Source organism: Taeniopygia guttata, chromosome 2, assembly GCF_048771995.1.
Source record: "Taeniopygia guttata chromosome 2, bTaeGut7.mat, whole genome shotgun sequence".
Classification (NCBI taxonomy): domain Eukaryota; kingdom Metazoa; phylum Chordata; class Aves; order Passeriformes; family Estrildidae; genus Taeniopygia; species Taeniopygia guttata.
In genome coordinates, this window is record NC_133026.1 from 81,195,833 (window position 1) to 81,210,821 (window position 14,989).

The following is a 14,989-nucleotide window of genomic DNA, read 5'->3' on the forward strand; positions in this document are numbered from 1 at the left end:
TTTGCTTTCAGCCACTTTATTTTGCAGTGGGTGGCCCTATGTAAGGGCAACTACTTCCAAAACACTGTATTTTCTATGTCTTCAACTTAAGAAGATTAATTTAGTAATCTGTGAAAGTATTTACCAAGCAATATTCTTCCATCAACCAAATTCAATGCAATTGGTGGATTTTCTCATAAATTAAACCACAAACATTTCAGAGATGGGAATGAAAACAATTTCAAAAGAATTATGCAGGAAGATCTAATAAGCATTAGAATGGCATGTTGCAAATTTTGAGACATAATGTAATGCTGGATGGAAAAACTAGTTATTTAAAGAGAACTTTGGAGCTGAAAATTTTCAGTAACCTTTCTGTGCAACATCGTGGACATTCATTCCTTTTGGCAGTTACTGTCATTGTGCAAGAAGAAAAAATGCAAGCAGTCTCAGGAAGTATCTAGGAAGTGTTCAAGTAAATCTTAGCAAGTCAGTAATGTATTTCATGATGCACAGATCAGTGTGTAACATATTTACTCTGTAGCTTCTTTATGTATATATTACAGGAAAAGATACATGATGAAATGTCAACATACAATTATGCTTGTACAAGTGCAGAAGTTTTTAGTTTATACAGCAACCCAATCTTAAGATGAGAAAATCAAGCACTGAGACAGTCCATTATGAAACTTCTCTAAAAAGCCATACACTTCAAAGGCCAGCCTGGTTTGTTGTCATTTAAAAGGTTTCATGTTCCTGTTGGAAAGGTCAATAGAGAAAGTTAACCTTTGTGTGACTACTGACAGATTTTTTGGCAGTAACTTTTAGTCAAAAACAGATGTGTAAAAGGAAGTATTTTGTATTACAAAGATATAGGAAAAGCTAAATATTTAGCTCCAAACATCCTGCAAATATCGTTTTGCTTCTCGAAGCATGGCCAGGATTTTCATTGCTTCCAATTTGTCAGCTTCCATTTCCATGCTTAAAATGTCTACTATGGCTTCACTTACATCATCAGCCATGTGCTTCTTATCTCTGAAAAATAAAAAATAGAGGAGGAAAAGCATGATTGTGTATTTTCCCATTTATCAATAGCTTCAGAGGCAGGACAATATAGGAAAGAATCATTAAGAAAATCCCAAACAAAAATACAACTTTTATATTGTACAGCATGATTCTGAGTTTTCCTGTAGCTGAGCATTGACATTAACTAGGGTTTCCCTCAGTCAAACACTACATAGATTTCAGCATGCTATAATTCATAAGTAAAAAACCTTGCAACCCTAGTTGAGCTGGCAGGGAATAATTGGTTTCTTTAAGGAAGAATTGAACCTGCTGAATGAGTTTTGATTCCTATGTCACTACACAGTTCCAATATTAAAGAAAAACATACCCAAAAATTGGTACCAAACCCCTCACTTATTAATAATGCTACTTCCAATATGAATAGCTGGCATTTATACCTGCAGGAGAGTGCATTAACATTGGGCCCTATAGTCAAACAGTTTGTCCATTTATCAACAAACTTTCTAAAAATCTTGAACCTCCAGGTAAATTAGCATCCACAAACAAAACCTCCCATCGTAATATTACTATGACAGAGCTTTAGCATTCTTGAGCACCTAAACCTGGAACACAGAAGACTGCTATTGTCTCACAGATGAGCAGTTTCTCATCACATCTATGCATATATCTCATTTTCTAAGGAGAAATCTACTGGCTTGAAATCTCCTATAATCTAATTGAAGACTAAACAAAAAAAGAAAAATAAAATAATAAGTGACCAAAGCAATCTGTGGAATTGTGTGGTTACTAGCTGTATTTCAAGCTTATCCTGGAAAACAGTGGACACAGAGATAACTGTCTAGCTCTCCAGGAAGGCTCTTTCAGCATCATACTGGTCTTTTCCTTCAAACTTTCCAAAGCCTCAAACTTCTGAACAGTCAATTTCCACTCTACTCACCCACATATATAGAAGTAACCTTTCTCTTTCAGCAGGACTCTGGCAACTTCCTTAGCACAAAGCCTAAGGACATCTTGCACGTATTTAGGTGGGGCCACTTCTGCAGTTGAAGAGTCTCTTGAGAAACAAACCTTAAGATGAGTTAAGGTTCCATTTTCAAGAAAACATTGGAGCTCATCTCTGAAAGGTAATAAAAACCTGTTAGCAATGGCTCAGAGATGAGCATTCCCTCATGAACACAAAACGGATGTTAAATAGTGAACTTGCTTGAACAAATAGTCTCGATCCTGATGCCGACAACCAAAAAACAGCCATGTTTCTCCAAATTCCCAGTCTGAATGTTGTTCTCTGAGCTTCTGCCTAAAGAAAAAAAAAATCCAATCCTTTTTTATCAACTGCAGAATCAGAAACATACATAACCTAATTTTCATTTAAAGTAATATTTTTTAAAACCTCTGGATTGGCAGAAATGTGAAACAATTTAGGTAAATCAAAGTCAAACCCTCATTTCATTTTCTTGACTACTCACTTTCAGAACAGCTAAAGATCAATCAACTTCACTTTTTTTTTTTTTTTTTTGCCACAGTTTCATATTGGAATAGTCAAGACTGACACATCCAAACATCTCAAAAAATAATCCAGACTGCTGAATAAGGTAATCACTACCTTTTATCCTTCATTGGAAGCTATGTAAAACCACCTGGGAAAACTCAGCAGTTTTAGAAGGCTTTCCATTTAGCTGTAGATACCTGCTAGATATTATGAATAACAATTTATTAACTACCACATAATCAGAAAAATTATTTCATTTTCTTGAAATAATGCTGGAAATATTATTTTAAAGGGGTTTTAGCTGCCATTTTCTAGTTACACTAAGAAAGAAATATTTCAATTATACTTAAAAAAAATGCAAAATACTTTTGAGAGGTAAATGTATATTTGAGAATCAAAATTAAGGAGTACACAATGATTTGGCTAAAGCAAAGCATGGAGTTAGAAACATCATGTCAAAATTTCAATTTTCTCTCAAATAAAATATTTTGAAAATTCCTATAGGACCCAAGAAACTCCATTACCTTGCTGGAACTAATGAATATGTCACGCTAGAATATGTGTTGGTTACCTTTAAAACTTAGAACCATTCCCACCCAAATACTTCACTCCTGTTCTTCCTTTCCTCAGAATGATCAAGGTTTTACATATTCTTGGTGATGCGCTGTCACTTTTTGAACAAACATCTCTGCCTTGTAAAATTATGCTGCTGTAGTTGGAGAGGGAAAATAAGAGATCCACCTTCCCTCACACACAAACTCCCAAACACCAAGACTACTGCTGAGTTGAAGACTCTCGTGCCAAGCTCCTTATTTTAAAACACCAAAATGTAAATCACAGAGAAATAAGAGAATATGGGAGAAAACTTGACATTCACTATGCCTTTTAATATAGATGCCATTTCTCAAGGAAGTGGATTGAACATCAAATTAAGCCTATCAATACTTCATAAAAACTATCATACTCTTACAGGACTTCCACCAGCAACACAAACAGATAAAGGATTTAATTCCTTACTACTATTTCTGCAATTCACCCAGCTTCTCATATATCTGCTATGAACAGTAAATATAGTCAGATGAAAATATAAGTTTTACTACTTTGAAAAACAAATAAATACACAAACAATGCTTCTTCAAAAATATTAAGACTGCTTATAATCAGACTACCACCATTACAAAAAGAAAAAAACATAACTGCATTAATACTAAAACCCTCAGGCTGTATTTCTCCTCAACATAAAGGCTGCTCTCCAGCTAACAACTTGGTACATACCTATGTTGTAAGAAACCAATAAATGGTGCAATTCCTGTTCCTGGACCAACCATAATGAACGGCACAGATGGGTCTGCAGGTAAGTGGAAAGCATTGTTTGGACGAGGAAAAATAGAGATCTAAAATAAAATTAGGTAAAATATGGGTATTCTTAAGCAGTAAAAACACCATGACATCTTTAGAACCTTCAGGATATTTACACAGCATATGTACCCACACACCCTTCCAAATCCTGAGCTTCAGAGTTCATCTTTAATGCCACACAGACATTTAGAATAAAATCTCACAGAAGTCTCTGGAGAAAAAAAAAAAACAAAACAAAAAAACCCCAACAAAACCACACCATATTGACAGACCTATTAATCCATCTGGAGGATTGATGGAACCACACACACATGAGGTGCTGAATATGAAAATTGATTGCACCACAAAATTGGGGAATAGTATTATAGAATGCACAAAAAGTTTGGTGTTGGCATTCGAATGGAAGTAAAGCTAGTTTATAGCTATCAAAGGCAAATCAACCTTTTTTCACATTTGGGAGGATTTGTTTATAGTGAATTGAATTTGTTTATAGTGAATTGAAGCCTACTGGTAAAGAGCCTGCTTTCTTAATTTTCATGAACGTTTTACATGATTTCCAAAAGTATATGGGTGAGGGGAGGGACATAACAGCTCAAAAGTCTTAGAAAATGTTTAATATAATCCCAGTGATAAACAGTAATTCTAATTTTCATATCTGTGTCAGAAAGGAAGTCATATTTTCATAAGAGCTCCATTCCTATCCTCTGAGACACAGCCAACATAATCTATAGAAAATAAGAGATTACTATTTTTAATTTTGAAAGATTATTCAAGACTCAGCAGCAACCATAACAGAGCTTCATACATTAAAGTCATAGGCAAATATCTAATTTGTTTTGCACATTAAATATGAAAGGATTTTAATTTACTTTCAAGTTTAAAAAAGAAGACGGGCACTAGACCAAGTCATTTAAACATTGTTGTGTAAATCTGAATGGCTTAGCACTGCTAATTTTTTTATACTTTAATTCACTACAGACATAACAATGTTGAAGAGCATTATTTTCCTAGTTTCATAATGATAAAAAAAATGGAATAATTCTTGCTGCTGGGGAACATTACTTATACACTTTACACCACATTTGAGTAAGGAGTCTATTTACCCTATTAATGATTCCAAACTGGTCATTCTTTTAAAACAGACTGCAAATGGTAAACACATTTATACTGTAAAGTGTATTCAATTAATCTAATATATTTTTGCATAAGATCACATTCATCTGTTTTGTATGGTTCTCCCATATATTTCTGCAATCTATTCCTGCCCATTTATCTATGCTGAATTCTAGTTTGTGCAGTAGACAAAATCATTTCTAAACTTTATCCAGACTCATTTTGTAATAGTATTATTTTTATTTTTAGCCACCTCTTTGTCTTGTTTGATCTTTAAATAATTCCAAATCAATTATATTTTAAATAAAGGGCAGACATGAACACTGGAATAAGATATAGGATGCACATATTATTCTTCACATTAGTTTTAAAAAATGAAGAAAACTTGTATGGTGTTTTTCCCCATTTTGTCTGATTGACACCTTGAATTATTGGCACAGTTTTCTTTCAACCAAATTATATTCTTGTTTCCATTTTTCATAATCAAATATAGATTAGGCTGCCAGTAGTTCTTTTAGAGAAAAGATATGTATATCACACATATCAATTATATAGTAGAATTGCTATTTTTTAATAATTAGATTAGATCTAGTGACTTTGAGATTGATTAATTACACAGAATCTCTGCCACAAAATGAAATGAGGGGAAAAAAATAAAGCAGTACCTTCTCCCAGTAATATCAACTGTGCCAAACAATCACTGATACACGTCAGAAAAAAGCACAGAGGACTAGCCCCTGTGTGATATTCAATAATTTGGCCTTTGCAAACTCTGCAAGACCAGACAAGAAGTGTGAGTTTTACAGTTTCTCCCCTATTACCTGCCACTGTTTCCTGGAAATGACCAAGTACCTCTCTCTTGTGATGCAAACGGTCACGACCATTTAATTACACAGCAGTAGTTTAGTCCATGTAAACATCCTTCCAGATACACTTAGAACTACAGAGGAGTGGAAAACAACTTTGGCCTTTCCGTAATGGGAAATTTCACAATTTAGGTTTGCATAGATAAAGTAAAATTTAACTTCAGTGTTTAGGAATCAAGTTCAGGACACGTTATACAGAAGTAGGGTAGAACTGCAAAATGAAGGTGCATGCTCTAAAGCACATGCACTGCATCACAGCAGCAAACAAAGAAACCTGCAGTTGTTTCAGACATGCATTGATTTAACAGTTAATGTCTTTAGAGCTAATATTCATACCTTTTCAGTTGAAGAGCTTTCTCCTTTTGTATCCTGAGAGTTTTTACTGGGGTGCAGTAGAGGTGCAACTAACTCAGCAAGCCACCCTGTACATACTCCTTTCCATGAGACTGGTCTACAGGGACTGGCAGGGAACTCCACAACATTAAATACAAAGCACAGCCTTCCTGGTTGATATAAGTTTGAACTGCAAAGACAAAAATATTAAAAACCAACCTCAAACCTGAGAGACAGCTGTACAATCTTGCAGCAGATCTGTTTGCAGCCCAAACTATTTCAACTAAATCAAGATTCTCAATGTTCAGCTAACTGCATAATATTTATATTTAGTTAGAAATTGTTTTAAGGCTGGACTCAAAGGCCAGTGTCTACAAAAGGAAATTCAAATTCCTACCAGATTTACCTGTGTGTGAACTTGTTTTTGAGAGCTTTACCAAAGCCTTGCCATACACTCAAAACAATATTCTTTGAAATAGGCAATGTTTTTTGCAATAGGGTCACAACTACGTTTTCTCCTTCACTCCTCTCCTTCCTCAGATTTTAACATACACAAACATACTTGAGAAAAACCCCATACCTAAATAACTAAGAAGACACAATTTGAATATTTCATTACCTTGAAACAGAGTAGGATCTGGCTTGTAATTTAGGAAGATGTTCTAAAGAACAGGGAAAAAAAAGTATCACTTATTTGATTCACCCCAATGAAGATATTGTATAATGAATGTTTACACTATTAACAGATTACAAGTTATTTTAATTTAACTACAATTTTAATCTAGTAACATTCCGTGAATGTGGTTTAGAAACAGGCAATTAACACCTGAATTCTATTTTGAATGGGTTTTAGACTTTGTGGAACATCAATTAGAAATCCTATACAATGAGACCATAACAGTTAATTTATGGGGTTCTCGGTCAAACAAAAGTGACTGTAAAGTATACAGAAGAGATGCCAGTAGCTAGCAGATGAGATGAAGCTTGAAATTTAATTTTCCCTGCCTTTCCCTATGAGCTCAAAAGCTCTCACAATAGAGATTGCTTTATTGAAAGTTTCCTATATATAATGTCCTAGAAGCAGATGTGCCAGCTCAGTTTCAAACCACTGATTACCTATGTGAAGTTTTGAAATCTCAGCTGAAAAAACAAGACACAGGGGTTCACGGGGCATTTTTTGAACAAGCAATCCCCTATATATATGACACACACACACATTTATATCTACCTATGTATATACATAAGCAGAACTACTCTTTTTGCCAGGACATGCACATCCTGACATATTTTAAAGGTGCTCTTCTACATGAGAGGTTTTAAAGCATTTAAAGGTGCTAGTTGCTAGGAGGAGTTAAGAAAAGGTAGGGCAGTGAAATCACTTAAGACACTAAACCCCTTCAGCAATATTTGGTAAGGGTGGACAAAATTACTACAATAAGACAGAAAGCAATTTCTTTGACTCATATTATGAAACATATTAAGAAACTCTGGATTTTAATTTGAAAAATACCTGCCAGCAATTTCAGATGTATTTGACATAATTACAGCTATAGTCCCATCCTTTCAGTATTTTCTATCAGGAACCCAGTGAGTGTGTTAGACATAGCATAAATACAGATATACTGGGAAGACCATTCTATTTTAACAGGTAAAAGTGCAAGAAAAGACCATGCAGGCAGAGAAATTCGGAGTTGTAAAAATATGTATTTTTTAATTGTAAGCAATTGATGAACTGATTCATAAAGACTCTAATCCTATAAGCACCTTATGCTTACTTTTTACGTACAGGAGTAATGCAGAGTCAAAGCACTGGTATGAACCTAAACGTTTGCAGAAAGAAAGCTGAAGACTATGAACTACAGAACAGAGATTTGCTCCCCAACAAGAGTTTCAGCTTAATCACTATAGAAACTATGTTCTTAAAGCAGTTAACTGAACAGTTACCCCCCTTTCTTTGGACACATTTTCAGAAACCAAATCTAATTAAATCTAAATCAGTCTTTTACCAATTAACAGGCTAAGTGAAGGCTTGCAGCTTGGAAAAGCATGAAGTAAATCCAGGAGGCAAACATTAGAATCTCTAATAAAGCGAGTATAATCAGAGGCTCCTTGTCTGCTGCAAAGCTCTTGAAGCCTTCGTTTTTCTCCTGCATCACTCGTACATTCTACAAGAGCTCGCAAAAATGCCTGCAGGAAGACAGGAAAGAGTGAAGGGTAAAGAGACTTGTCAATTGGGAAAATCGATCACAAAACTGGGAAAAACTTGGGTTGCCTGGGGACAGGAATTAGGTTAATGGATAATAAACTTTATCAATTTTTTTTATTGCCCTTCTAATGTCTGTAACGAGTTGGCACATCAGAAAATCCTACTTTTCCTACTAAGCAAGGAAGAGACAAAAAAACAGGCACAAGTCATTCCACCCAAGAATTCCAGGTTTTTGAAAGGTGTTCTTATTGCCCCTATTTACACTTTAGTTAGGCAGCTCCATAACACAATTCAAGACAAAACACCATTTGCTAGGGTACAGAAGCCAGAAAATGAATAACAAAAATCTTAGAAGAGATATGACTATAAATAAAGTATGGTATTAAATGAGTCATGTTAATGTTGTTGCGGTGTTTTATTCTATACTTTATGCCCACACACTGGTAGTGTAAACTTTTCTTAAAGGAAAGTTAAATTGAGCATTGTAAGATAAAGTGAAGACCAGATGTAAATAGTAACAAGTTGTTTTTTTTCAAAAAAGGAACTGGAAATAGACACGGTGCATAAAAGAAAAGTGATAGAAAACACCAAATGCAATCAGATGACACATTCTACACAAAGGAATACTTGGAAAATAATGTGTGCTCAACCATAGTGCTTCCAGACAATAGTTTTGAGTATGGAGTCACATAAAGCACATTTTAGGCTGAAGACTTAATACAGCAGACAGGTCATAAAAACTGGCTTCAGTGATATTCCCCAGCCAGTACTTTCTGCCTACCCTTATTCCTGAGACAAATTTTCAAAAACATTAAATGCAGTTTTGAAAAGGTTGAAACAGGAATATTCTCTTCTGCTGCAGAATCCACTAAATTGAGTAAAAAAGTCCTCCCAAAAACTGATTTTCCTTAGAGACCTGATAACACAATCGTTTAGCTTCATCTTTCACATAAAGTTATCTTTAAAATATGTTTTGACAATACCAGAAATACAGATGTATTTTCAGTTCCAAACTTTGATTTTTTTACATGCACAAAATGAAAGGAAAATAATATATACATGTTGTGAGAACACACACTAAAAAAGCAAAAATCTTCCTTTGAATACTGACTACTATGTTACTGAAATGTTAAAGTAAAGATTTAAAATTTCACAGATTTTGCATAATATTGTGAGTTGGAAGGGGCCCACAAGGATCATAACTCCAGCTCTTAAGTGAAAGGCCCCACACAGGGTTACCAGCACCATGCTCTGACCAGCTGAGCTAATGTAAAGGACACTGTAGTACATTTGCATACAGCAATATGTGTATTTTAGCAACAGAACTTGACAGGTGTGGCTCCCTCTGACTAAAAAGACTGTTTACTTTAAAATGACTATGGGGCTAGGTTCAGTCAGTCTTCCCAGTTATCTGGCACCAAGTTATCTAATACTTTTCTACTTCCAGACTAGTCATGAATCAAAGATACCGCAGAACAGGAATGTCTGCCAGATAAACTACCAGAAGTGACTTTTCTCAGAGTAAAGTAGAAAAAGTAGCACACAAACTGACAATCCTTATTCACCAAGACATACCATAACTACTCACAAAGCAAGCACAGATCTGTAAGAGACCATATAGCATAGAAATACTGATTTCTCTTTAGAAGAAAAAACACATAAACACCTTTTTGGGAATTGCTCTTATTTCCAGACACCAGGTTAGAATGAATTTGAGAGTGCTTCTTTCAGGGATGTGTTGTGGACGAGATGCTCCTAGTTCAGTAGGCAAAAAGAGAACAAAAACAAAGTAAAACGTGCATGTATTAATATACAAAAGTGGAATCACACATCTCAGACTTAATGGACAACTTGTGCAGCCCACAAAGGTGCACAGAATCTCACAGTGATAACTGATTTATCTATAAACCAGAACAACAAAGAACCCCCTACACCACCCAGTGGAAATAAAGAGACAACTCAGCAGAACCATTAAGACACCAAATACAATACAGGAAAAGAATACTTCACACAGGTCCAGCCAGCAATACACAGGCATGCTTTGAACCTGAAGCCACTTCTTCTGAAGTGACTCAGCAGAACACATCCATAGACCTGCAAGTCCATTAAAAGACACCTTGCAACAGCACTAAGGCTTGTCCTTGAGCAGTGCAGCCCTCTTAGGATGTAAAACAGATTGACATGCAGTGTTGCGCAAGGAGATTTTACTTTTAAGTGAGGGATTGTAAGGTTATATGATTAAAGCCTTATCTCCACAAACATGAAGAAGCACAGACTAAGAATGCGATGGATGAATGCCAATGCCAGGCTGCAGTTCCCAGTCAAGGGCTCATCTACTCATCTACAGTAAAACCAGCAGCAGCATTCTTATGCATCCTGGTTTTTAACACATCACTGTGAGTTCCAATATGCCTCCATGAAAGACAGCTGTGTTTCCCCATACTAACAGTAAAAATATTCAAAAGCATGTACACCAACTCCTATCAACACAGAAAGGAGCACTGGCCCATGACCAGTGCATCATGCCATACCTTTCTTTTTAGTGCCCTGCTTAACTTTTACACAAACAAAGTTGTCTCCTTTTTCAGAAAGCCCCAAACTGTGAAGAAGCTTTTCCACTTCACTGACATTGTTGGGACATATTACACAGAAGGCATCTCCAGGCTGGTACTCAAAAGATGTATCCTGTTTTAAAACATAAAACATTTCTACTAAATCTTACTACAAACCAAGGCATTCCCATTCCTGACAACAACCTTCCCACTATTGTACTCACAATAAGTCAAATATTTTTATTTTGCACTAACACTTTGCTGTTTTGAGCACATCAGAAATTAAGTAGTCATGTTTTCTTTTCAGGCTTAACCTTACTAATTAGAAAAAGTCTTTCCTTATCTGGTTTAAATATTTGGACACTCTTTAATGAGAACTGCTGAGCAGCCCAAACAGAAGGAAAATAAATACTTATTAAGAGGTTGTGTTATATAATCAGCCCAGATCATTAATTACTGATGTTCTACATTTTCTGGTTTGAGAAGAGCAAAGAAATAAAGTCCTCATAATTAATGCAACTTTTTATAGATACATATCATCACTAAAAGAAAATTTCCTAGTTTAACTATTTGATGAATTGTGACAGAAATGACCAGAATTGCTTTTATTTTTTGGAGGAAAGGAAGAAAAATAACCAGACAAGAGCACAGTGAAAATTTAAATCTTAAGACCTAGATTCTACTTAGCTCCTGAGATTCTTGCGTGCAACTGCTCAAACTGTTGTGTGCAACTCAAGCTTCTGCCTATTAAAGGAACACGCAGAATTATACTTGCATGTTCCCCTTATGTATCAAGTGAGTGACCTGCATATACAGACTGGCAAGAATGTTAGGTGAAAAATGCAAGAAAATGCTTAAATTTTCACTGGGTGCTGATGGCAGAATGCATTTACACACATGGCACATTACAAATACAGGCAAAAAAACATGTCACTTAAAGAATCAGTTGCTCAAAACTAAATAGAATCTATTTATAACTGAGATTTAGAGATGTCTCATGTATATTGAGACAGATTAGGCTAAGAGAGTCCAACAAAAGGTACTGCCAAAAATCACAATATCCCAAAAGTAATATTCCATCAATTTGGGAAGCCACTCAAAAGCAACATCCTTTTCTTTCCAAGATTTCTTGTAAAGTAATATTGAACACTCTCTGCCTGCCTTTCATCTTAAAGCAAGAATATAAAATATGATCTTCACTGAATAAACTAAACCATTTTTTTAACCAAGGTTGACAGTTTGAGTAGCATGTTTACAAGGCATAGCAAATGAATGTCAAAGGCAGAAACAGTGCTCAAGAGCTAATAATTCCTATTAGTGAAACTGATGTTTCACTTGTGTAGAATACCCACCATAATAAACAGTCACAATTTACTATACAGTTTCTGAATATTCTTCAACTTGTATAAACTGAAAGATTATTCATTTGCAATATTTTATGTCTGCCTTTCTCCACTGCAAATTCCCTTCATAAAGGTATTTCACTCAATATGATATCCATGGAACAACAAAGAAATTAACTTGACACTTTGTTCCTGTTTTGACTTCCACAGAGTCCTATTTTCAACAAATGAATCAAACTTTACATTTACAAAATGTATCAGCGTAAGCTGACATCCTGTTGAATAGAAAATTATTTTTTCTTTTTAAACAGTCAAATAAATAATTTTTCCCCTCAGTTATTATACATAACACACATGTTTATTTTAACCCACTAAAGAAAATGCCATCACCAACTTACTGCAATATCAAGCTCTAAGAGCAATGCAGTCTTTATTGCATCTTCCCTAGTGAGCTGAACTGCTTTTGTAATGGGCACTTCAAAGGTTGTTCCCTCTGAGGTAAGTGAAGACAGATGCGGATTCTGAAAAAGATGACACATAAACTTACACTAAAAATGCAAATCAGCTTTATGACATCATACTACGACACACAGGAATTGTTGTTGGTGCAGGTTGTTTTTGAAACAATCTTAGAAAACAACTCGAAACAATAAGGAAAAACATGAATATTCTATTCAAATATAATATTTTGCTCTTTTTAAAATATCACAAAAATCACAACTAAGCAATAACTGGCATATATTCAATTACAACAAGTCAGAAGGCTTGAACAGTCTAATGGGCCTACGTTATTATGAAATGCAGCCAGATGTTTCAGTTTTCAAGAACTGCCTTGAAAATAGCCAAGTAGAGAATGGCATTTATGTTAAACCCCAGAAAACTCCTGCCTAATTAAAGGATTATTTGGTGTATAGGATAGACAAGTAAGAACAGAAGTTACATCATTGCAGGTTTACAGCTTAAGGTTTTGTGGTCCATTTGGGGTCTACTATTACAGGCAACTTATAAAAGGATTTTCAAATTAGAACTAATGAGCAAAACCCACTCTACAAGACAGACATTTCTACACAGGTAAGAATGTACCCCAAGTATGACAAATGGGCACCAAGAATAATTCCAGATCACGTACGTCAAAGGCTGCCACTTGAAGATCACAATACAGCCCTCACTTCTCATCACTATAAAGTTTCTTTTGAGATCAATGCAGACAAAAATAAAAAGAGGCAGGAGGGATACTAAATGCCTTTAACAATACTCTGCCAAATGTAAAGGAATCATCCCACCAATAAATAGGAGAATATTCATTAATCTGAAGATTTCCTGTTTAAAAAAGGAGACAAGAGAATTGCTTGAGACCAACAGTTGGAAGTTTCTTTGTTTTCTTAAGACTTTGACATGGTGATTAATAGCTTGGGCCATATCAAGTCATTGTGCATCAGCTGGACTGTTGTAATTGTCTACATTTGTATTCCCTCCAAGTCAAATTAGAGGCATAATGAAATCAAGATTTAAGCTAAATTGTATTATCTTACACTTCCCAGAAATGCTTTAGACCAAGTCAATATTCTGCTCTGCTATTAGTATGCAGAAACTTGCTAATTCAACCCTGAGACTCAACAACCTAAAACAAGATAATTTAAGTAACTGGAGAGATCATGTATCAGGCCTTCTTTAAATGGCAGGGAATCTCTGTTTGGAAACATCCAAACCTCACCTTGATGAATTTAAAAACACATCAGCTTCAGCTCTGCTTGACAAAAAATATCCATACCTGCTGTTGCAATGTGAGATACCAAAAAAGGACATAAATTGTGTGATAGCTGCAAAACCAAACATGACCCTACATAGAGCCTACTTGTTGACAAGATCTACCCAACTATGTAAAAAAGAGCTCCAAAGGAAAAAAAACCCACAAGCATGCATTTGATTCTTTCTAGGGCTCAAGATGACCACCCTGTTTTACATCTGAAATCTGGACTATAATCTTTAATCTGTCACCGAGTTCCAGATTAGTTGATTCAGCTTTTTCCATATGCTGTTCCAAAGCAAACTTTTTTTTCTATACAGAGAAAAGGCATCAGTATTAGAACCTGACGAACTATTTCAGGGATCAGTCTGAATATATGCTGACTTTAAGAATACAGGTTCTTTTAAGGACTGTAGAAGCACATTCAACCCAACTATTACTCTTTAATAGAAGAGTAGCTCTTAATCATAAACCTGAAGAATTTGGATTATTTTGCTCATTATTATTGAGCAAAACCAACAATATGAGGTTTAAAAGAAAAGCAAAATTATCCAGTGTTTAAATCCATACACCCTTCCATAACTATATTAGCTAGACTAAGTGATTCTCTCAGCATTTCCATTAACAGTCTCAAAAGAGAGCATCAGAGTCTGAGGATACTAAGGGGCTTTAATGATCATGAGCAGCCACACCAGAGGACTGGGACCAGAAATCCCACCTCAGCTCAGAACTGGTTCTTCAGCCCTGGCCACAGTTACATTACAGCAGCACTGGTCAGCGGCTCCACCACAACCACGCCCATGACTGGACACAGATCCTGTTGATCCAGGCCTGGATCTTGAGACCAGCTTCTTGGCTTGAGCCAAGATTTCCACAGACTTGCCTGATGATCTGAACTCTTAGCTGATCCAGGCTGCAACCTCCTGTTTTGCATTGCTTGGGTAGTGGGTAGCAATGCTGGGTTTGTTACTACACA

The 14,989-nt window shown here is 35.5% G+C and overlaps 1 protein-coding gene across 10 annotated transcripts in view; it reads right to left on the reverse strand.

Moving 5' to 3' along the window:
• The window catches only part of MTRR (5-methyltetrahydrofolate-homocysteine methyltransferase reductase), a 27,144-nt gene continuing 12,155 nt past the window's right edge, over nucleotides 1–14,989 (reverse strand). For all 10 annotated transcript variants that reach the window (XM_072924337.1, XM_032746910.3, XM_072924336.1 and 7 more), the window contains 10 exons: nucleotides 12,665–12,787; nucleotides 10,903–11,056; nucleotides 10,038–10,126; nucleotides 8,172–8,352; nucleotides 6,785–6,827; nucleotides 6,169–6,355; nucleotides 3,770–3,888; nucleotides 2,210–2,302; nucleotides 1,943–2,122; nucleotides 1–1,014 (listed from right to left, as the gene is read on the reverse strand). In XM_072924337.1, coding sequence (XP_072780438.1) covers nucleotides 870–1,014; nucleotides 1,943–2,122; nucleotides 2,210–2,302; nucleotides 3,770–3,888; nucleotides 6,169–6,355; nucleotides 6,785–6,827; nucleotides 8,172–8,352; nucleotides 10,038–10,126; nucleotides 10,903–11,056; nucleotides 12,665–12,787 — 1,314 coding nt within the window. In that variant the 3' untranslated portion in view covers nucleotides 1–869. The remainder of the gene's footprint in view (nucleotides 1,015–1,942; nucleotides 2,123–2,209; nucleotides 2,303–3,769; nucleotides 3,889–6,168; nucleotides 6,356–6,784; nucleotides 6,828–8,171; nucleotides 8,353–10,037; nucleotides 10,127–10,902; nucleotides 11,057–12,664; nucleotides 12,788–14,989) is intronic.